We start from the raw sequence: 15,125 nt of genomic DNA on the forward strand, positions 1-15,125 counted from the left end.
CAGTTAACCTCTTCCCAAGTCACTGGTTTGGCTATACAAACAGTTAACCTCTTCCTATGTCACTGGTTTGGCTATACAAACAGTTAACCTCTTCCTATGTCACTGGTTTGGCTATACAAACAGTTAACCTCTTCCCAAGTCACTGGTTTGGCTATAGAAACAGTTAACCTCTTCCCAAGTCACTGGTTTGGCTATACAAACAGTTAACCTCTTCCTATGTCACTGGTTTGGCTATAGAAACAGTTAACCTCTTCCTATGTCACTGGTTTGGCTATAGAAACAGTTAACCTCTTCCTATGTCACTGGTTTGGCTATAGAAACAGTTAACCTCTTCCTATGTCACTGGTTTGGCTATACAAACAGTTAACCTCTTCCTATGTCACTGGTTTGGCTATACAAACAGTTAACCTCTTCCCAAGTCACTGGTTTGGCTATACAAACAGTTAACCTCTTCCTATGTCACTGGTTTGGCTATACAAACAGTTAACCTCTTCCCAAGTCACTGGTTTGGCTATAGAAACAGTTAACCTCTTCCTATGTCACTGGTTTGGCTATACAAACAGTTAACCTCTTCCCAAGTCACTGGTTTGGCTATACAAACAGTTAACCTCTTCCTATGTCACTGGTTTGGCTATAGAAACAGTTAATCTCTTCCTATGTCACTGGTTTGGCTATACAAACAGTTAACCTCTTCCCAAGTCACTGGTTTGGCTATAGAAACAGTTAACCTCTTCCCAAGTCACTGGTTTGGCTATACAAACAGTTAACCTCTTCCTATGTCACTGGTTTGGCTATACAAACAGTTAACCTCTTCCTATGTCACTGGTTTGGCTATACAAACAGTTAACCTCTTCCCAAGTCACTGGTTTGGCTATAGAAACAGTTAACCTCTTCCCAAGTCACTGGTTTGGCTATACAAACAGTTAACCTCTTCCTATGTCACTGGTTTGGCTATACAAACAGTTAACCTCTTCCCAAGTCACTGGTTTGGCTATACAAACAGTTAACCTCTTCCTATGTCACTGGTTTGGCTATAGAAACAGTTAACCTCTTCCTATGTCACTGGTTTGGCTATACAAACAGTTAACCTCTTCCTATGTCACTGGTTTGGCTATACAAACAGTTAACCTCTTCCTATGTCACTGGTTTGGCTATAGAAACAGTTAATCTCTTCCTATGTCACTGGTTTGGCTATACAAACAGTTAACCTCTTCCTATGTCACTGGTTTGGCTATACAAACAGTTAACCTCTTCCTATGTCACTGGTTTGGCTATACAAACAGTTAACCTCTTCCTATGTCACTGGTTTGGCTATACAAACAGTTAACCTCTTCCTATGTCACTGGTTTGGCTATACAAACAGTTAACCTCTTCCTATGTCACTGGTTTGGCTATACAAACAGTTAACCTCTTCCTATGTCACTGGTTTGGCTATAGAAACAGTTAACCTCTTCCTATGTCACTGGTTTGGCTATACAAACAGTTAACCTCTTCCTATGTCACTGGTTTGGCTATACAAACAGTTAACCTCTTCCCAAGTCACTGGTTTGGCTATACAAACAGTTAACCTCTTCCCAAGTCACTGGTTTGGCTATACAAACAGTTAACCTCTTCCTATGTCACTGGTTTGGCTATACAAACAGTTAACCTCTTCCCAAGTCACTGGTTTGGCTATACAAACAGTTAACCTCTTCCTATGTCACTGGTTTGGCTATACAAACAGTTAACCTCTTCCCAAGTCACTGGTTTGGCTATAGAAACAGTTAATCTCTTTTTATGTCACTGGTTTGGCTATACAAACAGTTAACCTCTTCCTATGTCACTGGTTTGACTACAGAAACCTCTAAATTAAATTTAGATCAAAAATTACACTCACCTCAAGAATTGGGTATATCTTATCCTCTTTGACACAAATCCCAAGATACCTTTAGTAAAGAAAATAACAAATTAGTAAAGAAAATAGAGAATTCTTCAGAGTTTTGCAAAAAAAAAAAAAAAAAAAAAAAAAACTCTATGTAACATACCACATTAGAAAAATGGTCCATGACAATGTATTACTGGTGAAACCACAAATATATAAACTCTCTTTAAAAACTCTTCATTCATTTCAAATGACTACAGAAATATTTAAGGAGATGAGTCAACCTGCCACAACAGCTCCTTTAGAGAACCCTAACCAGTTGCATCATGGTATGGTATGCTGAACGCAAGGCCGTGCAGAGGGTGGTTCAAACTGCCCAGCACAGAGCCTCAGCAGGCTCCTTCTCCCATATACAGCACATCTACAACAAGACACGTCAGAGGAAAGCCAGCAGCATCTCCTCTGACCCAACACAACACAGCCAATTCCTGTCCCAACCTCTGGAAAGAGGCACCTCTGAGCCAAAACCAAGAACAGTTTTTGCCCATGGGCTGTTAAACTGATCATGCCAGAAACATCAACAAGAACATGAATACACACACTATGGACTGTCTAAAGCCTCATCCTCCCATTTTACTCAGCATATCTACACACTGAGCTCCAGTAGCTTATGAAGCAGTATGCACATTGCACTTTTAACTAGAACTGTCTGTATTTGAACATTTAAGCTGTAAGCCGTATACTTTAAGATAACATTAAGGTAATGCTCATTTACCTGCACTTTGTAAGTATAACATCTGTGATGCTATTGCTTATTGACTGTAGTTTGCACTTATATATTCTACCTCTACCTCTGATCTACAGTTACTATTCATGCACATATTCTGTATTGTCTTTGTGTTTTTGTCGATTGTCTTCACAATGTTTTTATCACTGCACAGGAGAAGTCGCATGACAGGGTTTCATTATACTACGCAACCCAGTATTGGTATAATGACAGTAAAGCTGAGTTGAATTAAATCTGATCATCTAGAAACAAACAACAGTTCTAATTAAAACATTTCAAAGCTCATTCTGCCTTTTTGCATTTTTCTAGTTCATTTTCCAGGTCCTAAATCAGAGGATCAGCACATACTACAAACAAAAGTGCCACACGTGAGAGGACAGGCAATGGAGGCCAGTCATTCATCTCAGGTCAGGCCTTAATTTCCCACACTCTCAGCCCCAGCAACACACCCCAATTAAGTTTAAAAAATTCAAAAACCTGGCAAAAATGTAACTTTTAAATCACATAGTACCAGCTGGACAAAACACACACTACAGAGCTTATTAATTCAGGCAATTAGAGAGAGCTGTCGCACTCTCTCTGTTCAGCAGGTGTTGTCATTTCTCTGGGAAGTGTGTGTGTGTGTGTGTGTGTGTGTGTGTGTGTGTGTGTGTGTGCTGTGTTGTGTGTGTGTGTGTGTGTGTGTGTGTGTGTGTGCGTGCGTGTGTGTGTGTGTGTGTGTGTGTGTGCGTGTGTGTGTGTGTGTGTGTGTGTGTGTGTGTGTGGCCAGCTCACCTCACTATGTTTGGGTGGGAGAGCTTCTGTAAGAGGCTGATCTCCCTCATGATACTGTCCTGGTCCACATCATTCTTATAAACCTTTACCACCATCACTTTCTTGGTGGTGCTGTGAATCACCTTTTTATTGGATAAAAAACAGCAGTGGTAATTTAATTATTTTAATAAGTATCTATAAATATTGAATTAGTGCAAGGTGTTTGCTTTCATTTTAAATGTACAAGTAATGTAGTTTTATCTCAGGCTTTAAGATGAATGCAGTTATTCTAAAACAAGAACACCAAGAGGACAGCTCTCCTCCTTAAACCAATTGACTGTAATGGCTGCTTGCTTCCTCAAAGGACAAAGCCCCTTCAGAGTGAAGCATATTCCATACACAATTTCGTAAGTTGCCGTCACGTCTTGCCTCCTATTGTGAGAATGGTCACAGTGAGAGCTTCTGAATGCCTTGCATTGCCTGTTGCCATTTGCCGCCCTTATCTGCATTCCAGCACGCCAGTAGAGCATGTACAACAGAAGGAAGCTCATTATAGCCACTGTGCAGCTATGACCTGACGTGACTCCTTACTAAAGCTCCTCATACATACATGCGCACTGACCCATGGCAAGCAGTAAAACAAAAAATGCAGAAACACCGCATATCATGTTCTGATGATAATGCAGCTGTGGGGTATAGAATGAGACACATAATCAAGTTAAGAGGCTACAGAAGTCAACATTGATGAAATAATGTTAATATCAATGTTTAGCAATGTTTTTCTTGTCAAAGTAAATGACTACCTTGCTTGTCTATCATGCCTTGCCGTGTTTTCAGACCAATGTTACCAGGACTGTGGGTGGGTAGCTATGGATGATTTCATCTCATATAGTCTTTCTTCAGTGAGAAACGTCCTGCATGGCTGATATTTAGGAGCCTAAAATGGTCCGTGTTCTTCTGGCATGCTGTTCTCAGGATTAACAAAGCCTCGAACACCCCAGGTCTTATCTCACCTGATTCAAACCCAGTGCACTGGAAGGCCAATGAGCTTCTCTTAAGAATGAAGCATGCAGATATGAAGCAACACTAACCTTTATTCTAGAACATCTCAACTGATGGACTGGAACATTTGAACTCAACCATTTTAATCAACTCTGTTGCTGTGTTGCTTTAGCTTTAGCATGTTGATAACACCAGTTAATTGTTTTTTGGACAATAAACACTAACAATGAAAACAGTCACAAGCTAATGATCTGCAAGAAGAATACAGTCCAGAGCAGCTTCCAGCCCAGACAGCTATGTGTGTTGTGTGGCTGTACCTTGTAGACCTTGGAGAAGAAGCCACTTCCTATGAGCTCGGTGCTAAAGTCCTCCCAGAACTCGAGCTTGCGGACACTGGAACAGAGATGGTGCCAGCGGTCTGCCTGGCAGTATGTGTCTGCAGACTCGTTGAGCAGCGTGGGACTGCTTGGCTCAGGGGACACGTCCACCTCACACATCCGGGACATCTCATCTACAGGGCACATGAAAAAGCACCTCAGAGGGTGCCAGCCACTCACAGTGTCTAGAGCAGTGGAAAATACTATTTTTCATCTCTAATACCAGGGCCGGATACAAATCATGTCCTGCACATATACAAACTCTTGGTTATGACTATACTATCCACATTTACTGTTCTACCTTCCACAGAAGATAAAACACTACTTTAAGTATAGAACATCCTAAGGCCCACCATCTTGCTTAAGCACATCCTTTATTCATATGTATGCAGAATGGTGCACAAAACCTTCATCTGAAAGTGTAGGCTAACAACAGAGCACTGTGTCTGGAAGTAGAGGGACTTAGTGGCTGAACTCAGCTCAACTCTGTATGGGCATCCAGTGCCTGCCAGCACTCCTCCCCCATACTTTTACACCCCGGTGACTCCACGCTCTGTAACTCAGCAATGAGCCAGTATATGAAGACACAGGCAAACTCACAAGCCCTTGCACGGCCCGTAGAGATTTCCAATTACCTGAGCCCAGTGCTGTTGCTTCTCTTTCATTGGTTAGGGTATGGAATCAAGTATGAGAAGAAGGTTCTGCATTCATGCAAACGAGCACGTTCATTGAAGAGTCCCTCTCGCTGTCCTACTGAAATCTTGACATTTGGGGGCTCATTAATGGTTTGTCGACTATAGTATTTGTTTTTAATTATTTAAATCCCCAAGAACTTAGATATAGTCTTTAGTGCAATGTAGAACAACATCTTCAGGGTTTTTCACACTATAATTTCTGTTATTAAACGAAAGACCAAAGCCAAGGACCAAACACTCATCTCTTAAAATCGGCTGGAAAAACACTTTCCAAATGGCCATTATGCACTGCTGGGATGACTGGCACGTATTTGTAAGGTTAGTGCGATGTGCTGAAAGAAGGACACGTGTAATAGTTAACAGGTAATACTACACACGTTCCTTGTTTGGCCTGTCCGGCGTCCCGTGCTTCATGTGGAGGCAATGTTTAATGATGATCCTGTGTGTGATCGAACCACAACCCCTGTCCCCTGTCCTCTGCACTCTGTTATATGAGCTCATGAGAAATAGTATGAGGTCAGTCTGTTTGTGTGCAGTGGCTAAATTAAGTAGTCTGGGTTAGCTGGGCCCCTGCCTCTCTTCTAAATCTGATCTGCATATCCACGCACATTCAAGCCCAGATTTAACACTGCTGTTAAATATTACACCTACATGAGCATTAATCATAGGCACATCTACCTATATTCTCATATCCACTGCGACTGAAGGCTCAGATGCAGGGTGTGAGGCCACATGCTTTTATTATACAGTGTTTGTAATATTATACTTTTAAAACCCATTAGTCAGCATTTGTCTCATTTGACCAGCAGTACCAGCAGTAGCAAGGATCACTTTATTCTCATAATCCCCTGTCTGTTCTGTGCTTGTTTTAGCACCAACATGACCTCTGTTTGTTTATGTGTGTGTGTGTGTGTGTGTGTGTGTGTGTGTGCATTTTAGACATTTTATTGAATCACTGAGCTTATCCCCTCAGTGGGCTGCAGACTGCTGGGTCAATGCCAAGAGCGCTGGCCATCCACACTGCCCTTTAACACATTTACTCTCAGTCCTGCTGGTTCCCTGGGGCACTGGGGCAACTGATGGCTCTTTTACAGCGAGCTAGCTTTCACCTATCATGGATAGCTTTCACAATCATGGCTATCTTTCACCAATGACTGTCACTGGCAGCCTTTGTTTACATACAAATGTATTCACTGACACAGTACTGTTTTATGGTTTCACCCCACGGAATAAAAATCACCTTAAAACACACAGACAGAGAGAAAGAGAAGATATGAGTATTAATATTATTTTTCCTTACCTACCATTCCGAACATGGAACTACAAATTGATTAATTAATTAATTGATAAAGGACCAACACTGATTAAAAAAACTGCATCACACACTCAGAAGCAAGAGAGTTAAGGAAAATAATATTTACAGTCTATGATCAGCAGAGACGAAGTGCTAATCCTGGAGTGTGACATATTTGCTGTGATGTGAAACAGAGGGAGTCACCATAGCTGCATGACATCAGTGCTCTGCAGCATGCATGGGCTTAGGACAAGCAAAAACACAAGGGCTATCTTTAAAGACATCATGGAGAACTTGCTTACTTGTCTTCAGTTGTTTTTGAACGACATATTTACTGACACCTAACCACTCTTTTAAGCAGACTAGTATGACTATCTAAAGTAATATTTATGACAGACTAAGTTCTAGTCAGTTGTCATTGCTCCATATAGTTTGTACAGACTGTAACCTCTCTCCAGGACCATGGTGTGACACATAACAGCAATTTACCGTTACAGTAAACAGGATTACACAACTGCAAATGCACAACAGTGTGAGGCCACACACTGATTTTAGGCCATCTTTTAGACCACAAATGCATTCAAACACACACACACACACACACACACACACACACACACACACACACACACACACACACACACACACACACACACACACACACGCGCGCCATAAGACATTCTTGTTGTCTCTCATATTTCAATGGTGAAGTCATTGTCATTGTTTTCACAGCACTTTGATCCAGACACCTGAAACGAGTGCTTGCGTCTTCTTCCTCACGCACGGGCAGAGACACTGAACGTGCTCACTCAGGTTAACATGTCACAGTACCTTTAGCTTCCACTGTGTGCACTGAGGATGAGAGAGTAAGACAGTTGCAAGAGGTGAGAGCTTGTTCTATTGAGAGGGGAGAAGTGGGCATTAGTCATTACTAACATTATGCAGGCCATAATGAAGGTCAGACTGACAGATTTCACCAGCTGATTCATAGGAATTTTCATTACACCTGTTGATTCTGTTATAGACGTGAGGGAGCCTCTCTAAAACAAGGCACACCTGTACTAATCTATTAGCAAAGAACAAACCGCATAAATTATGTTTTTCAAGATAGATATAATTTAAAGGTAGAGAAAATAATTACTGGAAAAAACAGGTCAGTTTCAAGCCAAATCAATTTCACCTTGGCATGTGTTGAATAATTGAATGTAAGGCAAGAGGCTTTGCTTGTGGCTCATGGTCCTCTCTGTTTTTCAAGTCTATTGAGTTTCCTACTGTCACTGTAGATGCATCAGCCCCCTGGGTCATGTCCCTGTGCATTCTCTGGGTTCGTGTTATTGAGCATGTGTGAAGCAGACAAAGTAAGTGGGACAGGAAGAGAAAGTAATATACTTCGAGAGAAACCCTATTTTCTGAATTCTAACAATCTGTTAACAGCTGAATTCCTCATGTAGCCCAAACCTTAATATAACATAGCTAAGAAATGCTAGTATAAATATAGTTAAGAAAAGTTATTATAAAGGTTTGTTAACTGAAACTTCCTGGAAACCCATGCTACACCTTATTAATATCTATTAAAAGCACCTCACCAATAATTATCGGTGGTATGCCTCTTAGCAGACCACCCAGGTCACTGCAGGTAGTTAAAGGTCTCTACTCATTCCTGGAATTTATAGATGTCTGGAGGCTTCTAAACCCAACAGGCAGCCATTACACTTTTTTTTCTCAAGTGTACGCTTCAGGACTGATCTATATTTCATTTCAAGATCTTTACTTTCTTCTATTTTTATCTTGCTCTATTGGGATTATTATCATTTAAGATCCTATTGTGATAACTCTTGGTCACCCATGTGAAGATTTACCAGTTCCCTGATACAGGATAAAGTTTTCAAAGATAAATTTAGGGTGGAAATGTATTTATTAATTTTATGGAAGGCAATGACCCAACAGCACCTTCTACAGGTGTGGCATGAGGCACTATAAAGGTTTATATATATTTGAGGTTTTATCATTCAACATTCAGCACCCAAGAAAAAACTTTTAAAACCCAGTGCAATGCAGAGGAAATACAAGAAGGAGATAAAAGCTATGGAGCTCAAACTGAAACAAAATTTCCACTGGAAAACTGAGGAAAATAACAACTCAAATTTGAATATAATTCTTTACTCAAAAAAACAAACAAACAAACAAACTAGAATTTATGCTGTACGGTGCACGGCAAATGAATATGGCGATAAAGCAGGGAGATTACTGGCAAGATATATCAAACAAAAACAACCTACTTCCTCAACTGCAGCAGTGAAGTCTCATAAGGGCGAGCTAACATCCAAGCCTAGAGACTTTAATGAAACACCGAAAGAGTTCTGTAAAGACCTTTACACATCAGATTACATAGCTGCAGAAGTATAAATACATTTCTTGAAATCTTACACCTTCCTAAGCTCAATGACACTCATCAATAAGCTCTTGACTCCTCAATAACATGAGAAGAGTTACTGGAGGCAATAGCAGCAATGCTAACAGGTAAACCTCCTGGCTCATAAGGTTTTAGGTCTGATATTTTACTGTTATACAGAAGAACTGCTGAATTCAATGGGAAAAAAAAAGATTTCAGAACCCTTTAAGCAAACTTACACCCTCATTAGAAAAAGCCTCTATATCCTTATACTTAAACCAGCTAAAGACTGTAAAAGTTCCTACCCTATTAGCCTGATACGGACACAATGTAATATCCTAGCAAAGATTTTGGCCAACAGAATAGACAAAGTACTCAACTTCCTTGTGCATCAGGATCTGACTGGCTTTATTCAAAAGATACAATCACCAGACAATATAAGACAGATGATAAACATCTCATGGGCAGTCTGAAGCTGGAAGTCTCCAGTTGCCACCATCTTGCTTGACAAAGAGAAGGCGCTTGATTGTGGTGAATGGAGATATTTGTTTGGTGTGCTGAGAGCCTTCAGATGTGGACAAATGTTCGTAAAATGAATACAGATCTTGTATAAGCAACCAGAAGCTGTGTAACAAACAAACTAATTCACTTCTTATTTTACACTGGGTAGAGGGACTCTCGCCAGCTTTCTCTTTTGTTTAGTTATTAAACCATGGGCAGAAGCTATACGAAGGATCTCTCTCATTTCCCAGGAGTCAAAATTGGGGACTCGGATTCATGAATTGATGTTATATGCAACTGATGTAGGCTGCTTTGCATCAGACTTTGGAACATCTTTTCCAGCCCTTCTTAACACCATTAACCAGTTTCCAAAGCTTTCTGACTATAAAATTAATAAAGCAAGTCAGTGGATTTTCCTTTGTCTGCATTCTGTCATAAAATCTTATTCCAAGCCAAATCCTTTCCATGGACTCCAGAAGGCATCATGTATTTAGACATTCTACTCCTCCCAAAAATACATGAAACTGTGGAAAAAAAAAACAAAAAAAACTTACTACTGAGCCCCTACTGAGGAAAAAATCATGTGATGTAGACAGATGGTCATCCTTATTTCTATCACTGCGGGGCATGGTGAATGTCCTTAAAATGAACTGTATCGCCTAAAGTTAACTCTCTCATTCAGTCTCTCCCCGTACATGTCCCTATGAAACAATTTAAGAATTTTGACTTCATATGCAACAAATGTTTTTGGAATGAAAAACAACCAAGCATATGGTTGGAAAAGTTACAACTACCAATGGACAATGTGGGCTTGAGATTTCCCAAGCTGCTATTTTATCACCATGCATTTGGTCTGAGACATACTGCCTGGTGGCCTTTACACCAGAGAGACTGTGGTCATATTTAGAATGTAATTTATGCTTTCCTCTCACCCCTGTGGCAAGTCTGACCATGAAAATGTCATCTAATATGCAGTCCCACCTGGTCCTATCTCACTTACAAAATATATGGAAAAAGTTATTTCAGATTTATAGTCTAGACCCTCACCTCAACTCAAAATCAAGCATCTGGTTGAACCCCAACATTGTGTGGGTAGAGCCCCCACCTTATGGAATGTATGGGTAGGTAGGGGGATTCGGACTCTTTGAGATTTATTCAAAAATGGTTTACCTCTGACGAGTTAGTCAGATTCAGATCTGGGTTCTATGCAATAACACCCCCCACCCACAGCCGCAATTAAAATTGCTTTTCATTACCATTAAAATCTTTGGAATGGGTCATGATGCCTCTTAAACTTATTCTGAAGTATTTAACCAAGCTACCAAAATTTAAAAAGCATTAAGGACTATTTGAGAGCAGGATTTAAACATTTCATTTACTGAGAAAGAATGGATAGGATTATCCATATTCAAAGGAAGTTGTCCTTTGACGGGATATAAAAATGAGACTCAAAAATTCTCAGTCATTTCTATTGGACATGATCTGGATTACACATGCTAGGCCTCAAAAATATGCCAAAGTTCAGAAGGTCCATTAATTCAGAAGGTCCTTTCTATCAATGCTCTCAGGTACAAGGTCTTTGAGAACAAATCCACAAATGTCTCAAGGAAATCACCAGCAATGAATCTGAGGTTTCTCCCAGGTTATGTGTTTTAATGTAAAGGTATTTATTTTCTGTCCTGTACTGCTAGACAGTGCCCTATCTAGCATTTCATTTACTATGTTTTATGTATGCATCAATTACTATGTTTTATGTATGCATCAAAGTTTCAATACTTCAAACAATAAACATTTTTCAATAAACAAAAAACTTTTTTAATAAAAAAAGTTTCAATAAAAACCATAAAAAGTGCCTCACCTGAATGTAATACACTTTACAAAGAAATATATATCCAGTGCTATATTATCAAAGGCTAGCACAATAAAAAGCTATTTCTTTTATAAATTGAAAGCAACTAAAACAGCAAACCAGTAAAAAACAATCAGTACCTTATTTAAGGCTTAGCTGGTAAATGGCTTGTGTATTGCACATGTTTAGGACTTTGTTCCAAAGTTTTGTTGACGGACTTTTGTTGACGGACTGAGAGAAACAAATGCTGACATGTTTTTCAGATGATTCTTGTTTTTGCATTAAAGGGACTTCTTAATCACAGGTAGAAACTGTATGTTTTACAACCCACTCATTTCTTAAGACAATAATTACAAGTAATCACTTTCCTAGCAAACACAAGAACAGGAGAGGCATCCAGTTGTAGGTGGATAACTGAGCTGCCCCAAACAGCGGAAAAACCACACATGCAGAAGACACAGGGGTCAGGCTGTAAGAACCCAGGAAAGAGGCCATGCATTTTAACACCACGTCCACACACACACACACAACCACACACACGCACACGCACACGCACACGCACACGCACACACACACACACACACACACACACACACACACACACACACACACACACAGACACGCACACGAACACACACACACACACACACACACACACACACACACACAGGTGAATGCAGTCATATCAAGCCATTTCGGCACCACTTTGTTAAGTTCCACACATTAAGAATACTCTAATGAAAGCTAATGGTCTCCCATGGTCATTGACCTGTTAGTTTCTAAACATAATAAAGCTACTGACTGAAAAAAACAAAAAAAACAAGGAAATTTACCCTGATAATTACACAAAATATTAGAACTGCTTTTCACCCCATATTATGACTGTTGGCTTCATGCCTCTCAAGATGAAAATGCAAACCAAAGTAAATCTGCAATAGCTGAACTGGAGTCTCTTAAAATTATTCCAGACTGTAGAGATCAGGTTCTTCGTCAGCAGGTGCACTAATGTCAGTCACACTCCACCCCATGCTGCACATGCTAAACTCATGTAATATGTCAGATCAATTCCTCACTTACATAACATCACATCACATGACATCACACACACACACACACACACACACACACACACACACACACACAACATTTCATATTTCCACAAGAAAGAGCTCTGTTGCAGTTGGAGCTTATTAGGGCATGTGTCATGCCACAGTGAGCCAACTCACAGTTCTAAACCTCTAATGAGAACAGCCCTTATTCTCTTTGGCTTCCTGTTGGCATAAGTTACAGAGATTACCTCTGCAGTTTCATTCAGTCTTATCTTTACAGAGGACAGTAAACAGCTCCCGGAATAAACAAATTCACAAGCAACAGTCATAATTGTGAGTCGCTTTGGATAAATGCTGTTTGATAATCATCAGCTCATGCTATTCCCATATGAAAACTCTGTAGTCCTTAAATTGGTTGCAAAAAATGGTAAAGGTTTCCAAATTTTACATGGTCCATTAGTGTATATTTAAACACTGGTTATGTTATTGGGCTACAGTTATGCCAAATAATACTGTGTCTTAATAAGTGACATTCACTTATCTCTTGAACAGAGAAAGCCTCTGCAGATGTTGGTCTGGTCTATATATGAGTCATTATTCTCTAATGAGTCTATCAATGCACAGAACCACTCAGTCACCGCATTTGCCAGACAACCTCTGAGCTCTGCAGCAGCAGAAGTCTTCCAGTCTTCAGCAACAACCAGTAGCAGTCACAGTCCTGCGTTTGCCGTTCTTCATCACTACTTTAATGACTGTGAATCCCACTTAAATCCAATCTGAACTGTCTGCAAACCAGCGAACCAGCCACATTTGACAAATATAAAGCAATTATCATTAACATCACAAATATCTCAGCTGGATATAACAGAACACTGTGCTCATGCCATAAACGCCATAAATGCTCACGTGACAGAGCTAGTCAGAGACCCACCGGTCCGATACCCATTCAGATATAAATAACTGATTTCCTTGTGGCTCTCCTTCTACATACCCTGTGTTCCTGGCCTGGGAGGGTATGAGTCTCCTCCCAAATAAACAACTCTATACTCTGTAAGGTGGAATGACATGTGCTTGGTAATGAAGAGGAACTTATTTATGATGTTTAATAAAATACACATCACAAATGACTATCCCTAAAAACAACATGACTAAAAATTATACATCAAAAATATGACAGTTCACTAGGTAGTTCACGGCACGCTTTTCACAGACATTATTTATAGAGACATTATATAACCTACACATTTACATTCAGCAACATTTATCAGTCACGATAAGTGATTTTTAATGTCCATGTCAGAAAGCCTTATGCTACTACACTGGGACAGACTCTAAGGAGACCATTAAGCTAACACAGTGCCTCTAGAAGCAGGGTCATCTTCAAAAACAATCAGTGGCTCATATTATTAAACATTCCAGTTCTTGTCATTGGATGACAAGCTGGGGAAACTAGGTTATACGAAGCTTTGTATAACAGAACAATCCATACAATACTACCACAAGCAGAACTTTAGAAAAGCAGGGCTGCAGAAATATTTTTTACACAAGAATACTACACTAAAGACTGTGTTTTTAGAAGGGAAAGAAAAGCATGTTACTTACTCCATCTGTTCAGTAGACTATTCATGTGCATTATGTTGAGGTGAACGAATCCCAGGTTAACCTTGCTTAGCAGCAGCTCAGAGACCCAATATGTCTGTAATGAACAGGAAAAGAAATTTAAAAATATATACAGTCTGGCATCAATACCAAGTAAGCATATGTCTAATAACCATGCTTTCAATATTTAGTGAGATAATGTAAGCTATCTAGTGAGTTTGTTTTCCTAGCGCGCATCTACGGACAGCTGACTCTGCATTTGTGCCATAAAGCTACTAGTAGACATTTACACGGTACACCACACGCACGTTTTGAAACTAATGCTATGCAATAGTCGGTAAGAAAGTTACTTGGTAACTGCAATTTAACCAATGTTTTGTTAATTGTGTAGAAGAAAATACAGTGTTTATCAATTAATTTGATTGTCAAGAATAATGTACTCATTTTTATAACGGAAGGAACGTTAAATAAGACTAACATTCACTTGTATCTTATATATATATATATATATATATATATATATATATATATATATATATATATATATATATATATATATATATATATATAATACTAACGTTATAGTTTAACGACGCTAACTAGCTTAAGTGAATGGCAACATAACCGGTCATATAATGTACATTTCCATGGGAGTACTCTTTAAAATCAAATATGTATCAGTTACATAAGCCTACTTACAAGAGCACGGCAGCTTGCCAGAATTCTTGAGGCACCCCCTTGTGGAATCGCGTTTCAGTCCTTTAATTTCTGACAACCCAAATGGTAAACATCCACGGAATGATGTGAAGTTTGTCAGTCGCTCCGGAAAACAAAATAAAACGACCTTTCTCGTGCTTCCTTCAGTGACCAATGAGGCAGCTCGTCGCGCACGCCCGCGCTAATCTATCGCTGTCGCCGGTGTCCGTCAAGCTCGCGGAGGAAACGCTGACGTTAGGTTAGTTCGGT

The 15,125-nt window shown here is 39.7% G+C and overlaps 1 protein-coding gene across 3 annotated transcripts in view; it reads right to left on the reverse strand.

Moving 5' to 3' along the window:
• zgc:113162 (dual specificity testis-specific protein kinase 2) overlaps nt 1-15,040 on the reverse strand; it is a 22,423-nt gene extending 7,383 nt beyond the window's left edge. The window contains exons 1-6 of one of the 3 annotated variants that reach the window (XM_081720245.1): nt 14,859-15,040; nt 14,163-14,256; nt 7,601-7,666; nt 4,721-4,914; nt 3,423-3,544; nt 1,877-1,925 (exon numbers count right to left, since the gene is read on the reverse strand). In XM_081720245.1, the coding sequence (XP_081576371.1) occupies nt 1,877-1,925; nt 3,423-3,544; nt 4,721-4,914; nt 7,601-7,666; nt 14,163-14,193 (462 nt within the window). In that variant the 5' untranslated portion in view covers nt 14,194-14,256; nt 14,859-15,040. Of the gene's footprint in view, nt 1-1,876; nt 1,926-3,422; nt 3,545-4,720; nt 4,915-6,896; nt 7,549-7,600; nt 7,667-14,162; nt 14,257-14,858 lie in introns of those variants that run through there. The other 2 variants (XM_027003758.3, XM_081720246.1) reach the window with 2 other exon arrangements.
• Between the last annotated feature and the right edge of the window lie 85 nt (nt 15,041-15,125).

This window comes from Electrophorus electricus, chromosome 8 (assembly GCF_041902795.1).
Source record: "Electrophorus electricus isolate QZ-2024a chromosome 8, ASM4190279v1, whole genome shotgun sequence".
Taxonomy (NCBI): Eukaryota; Metazoa; Chordata; class Actinopteri; order Gymnotiformes; family Gymnotidae; genus Electrophorus; species Electrophorus electricus.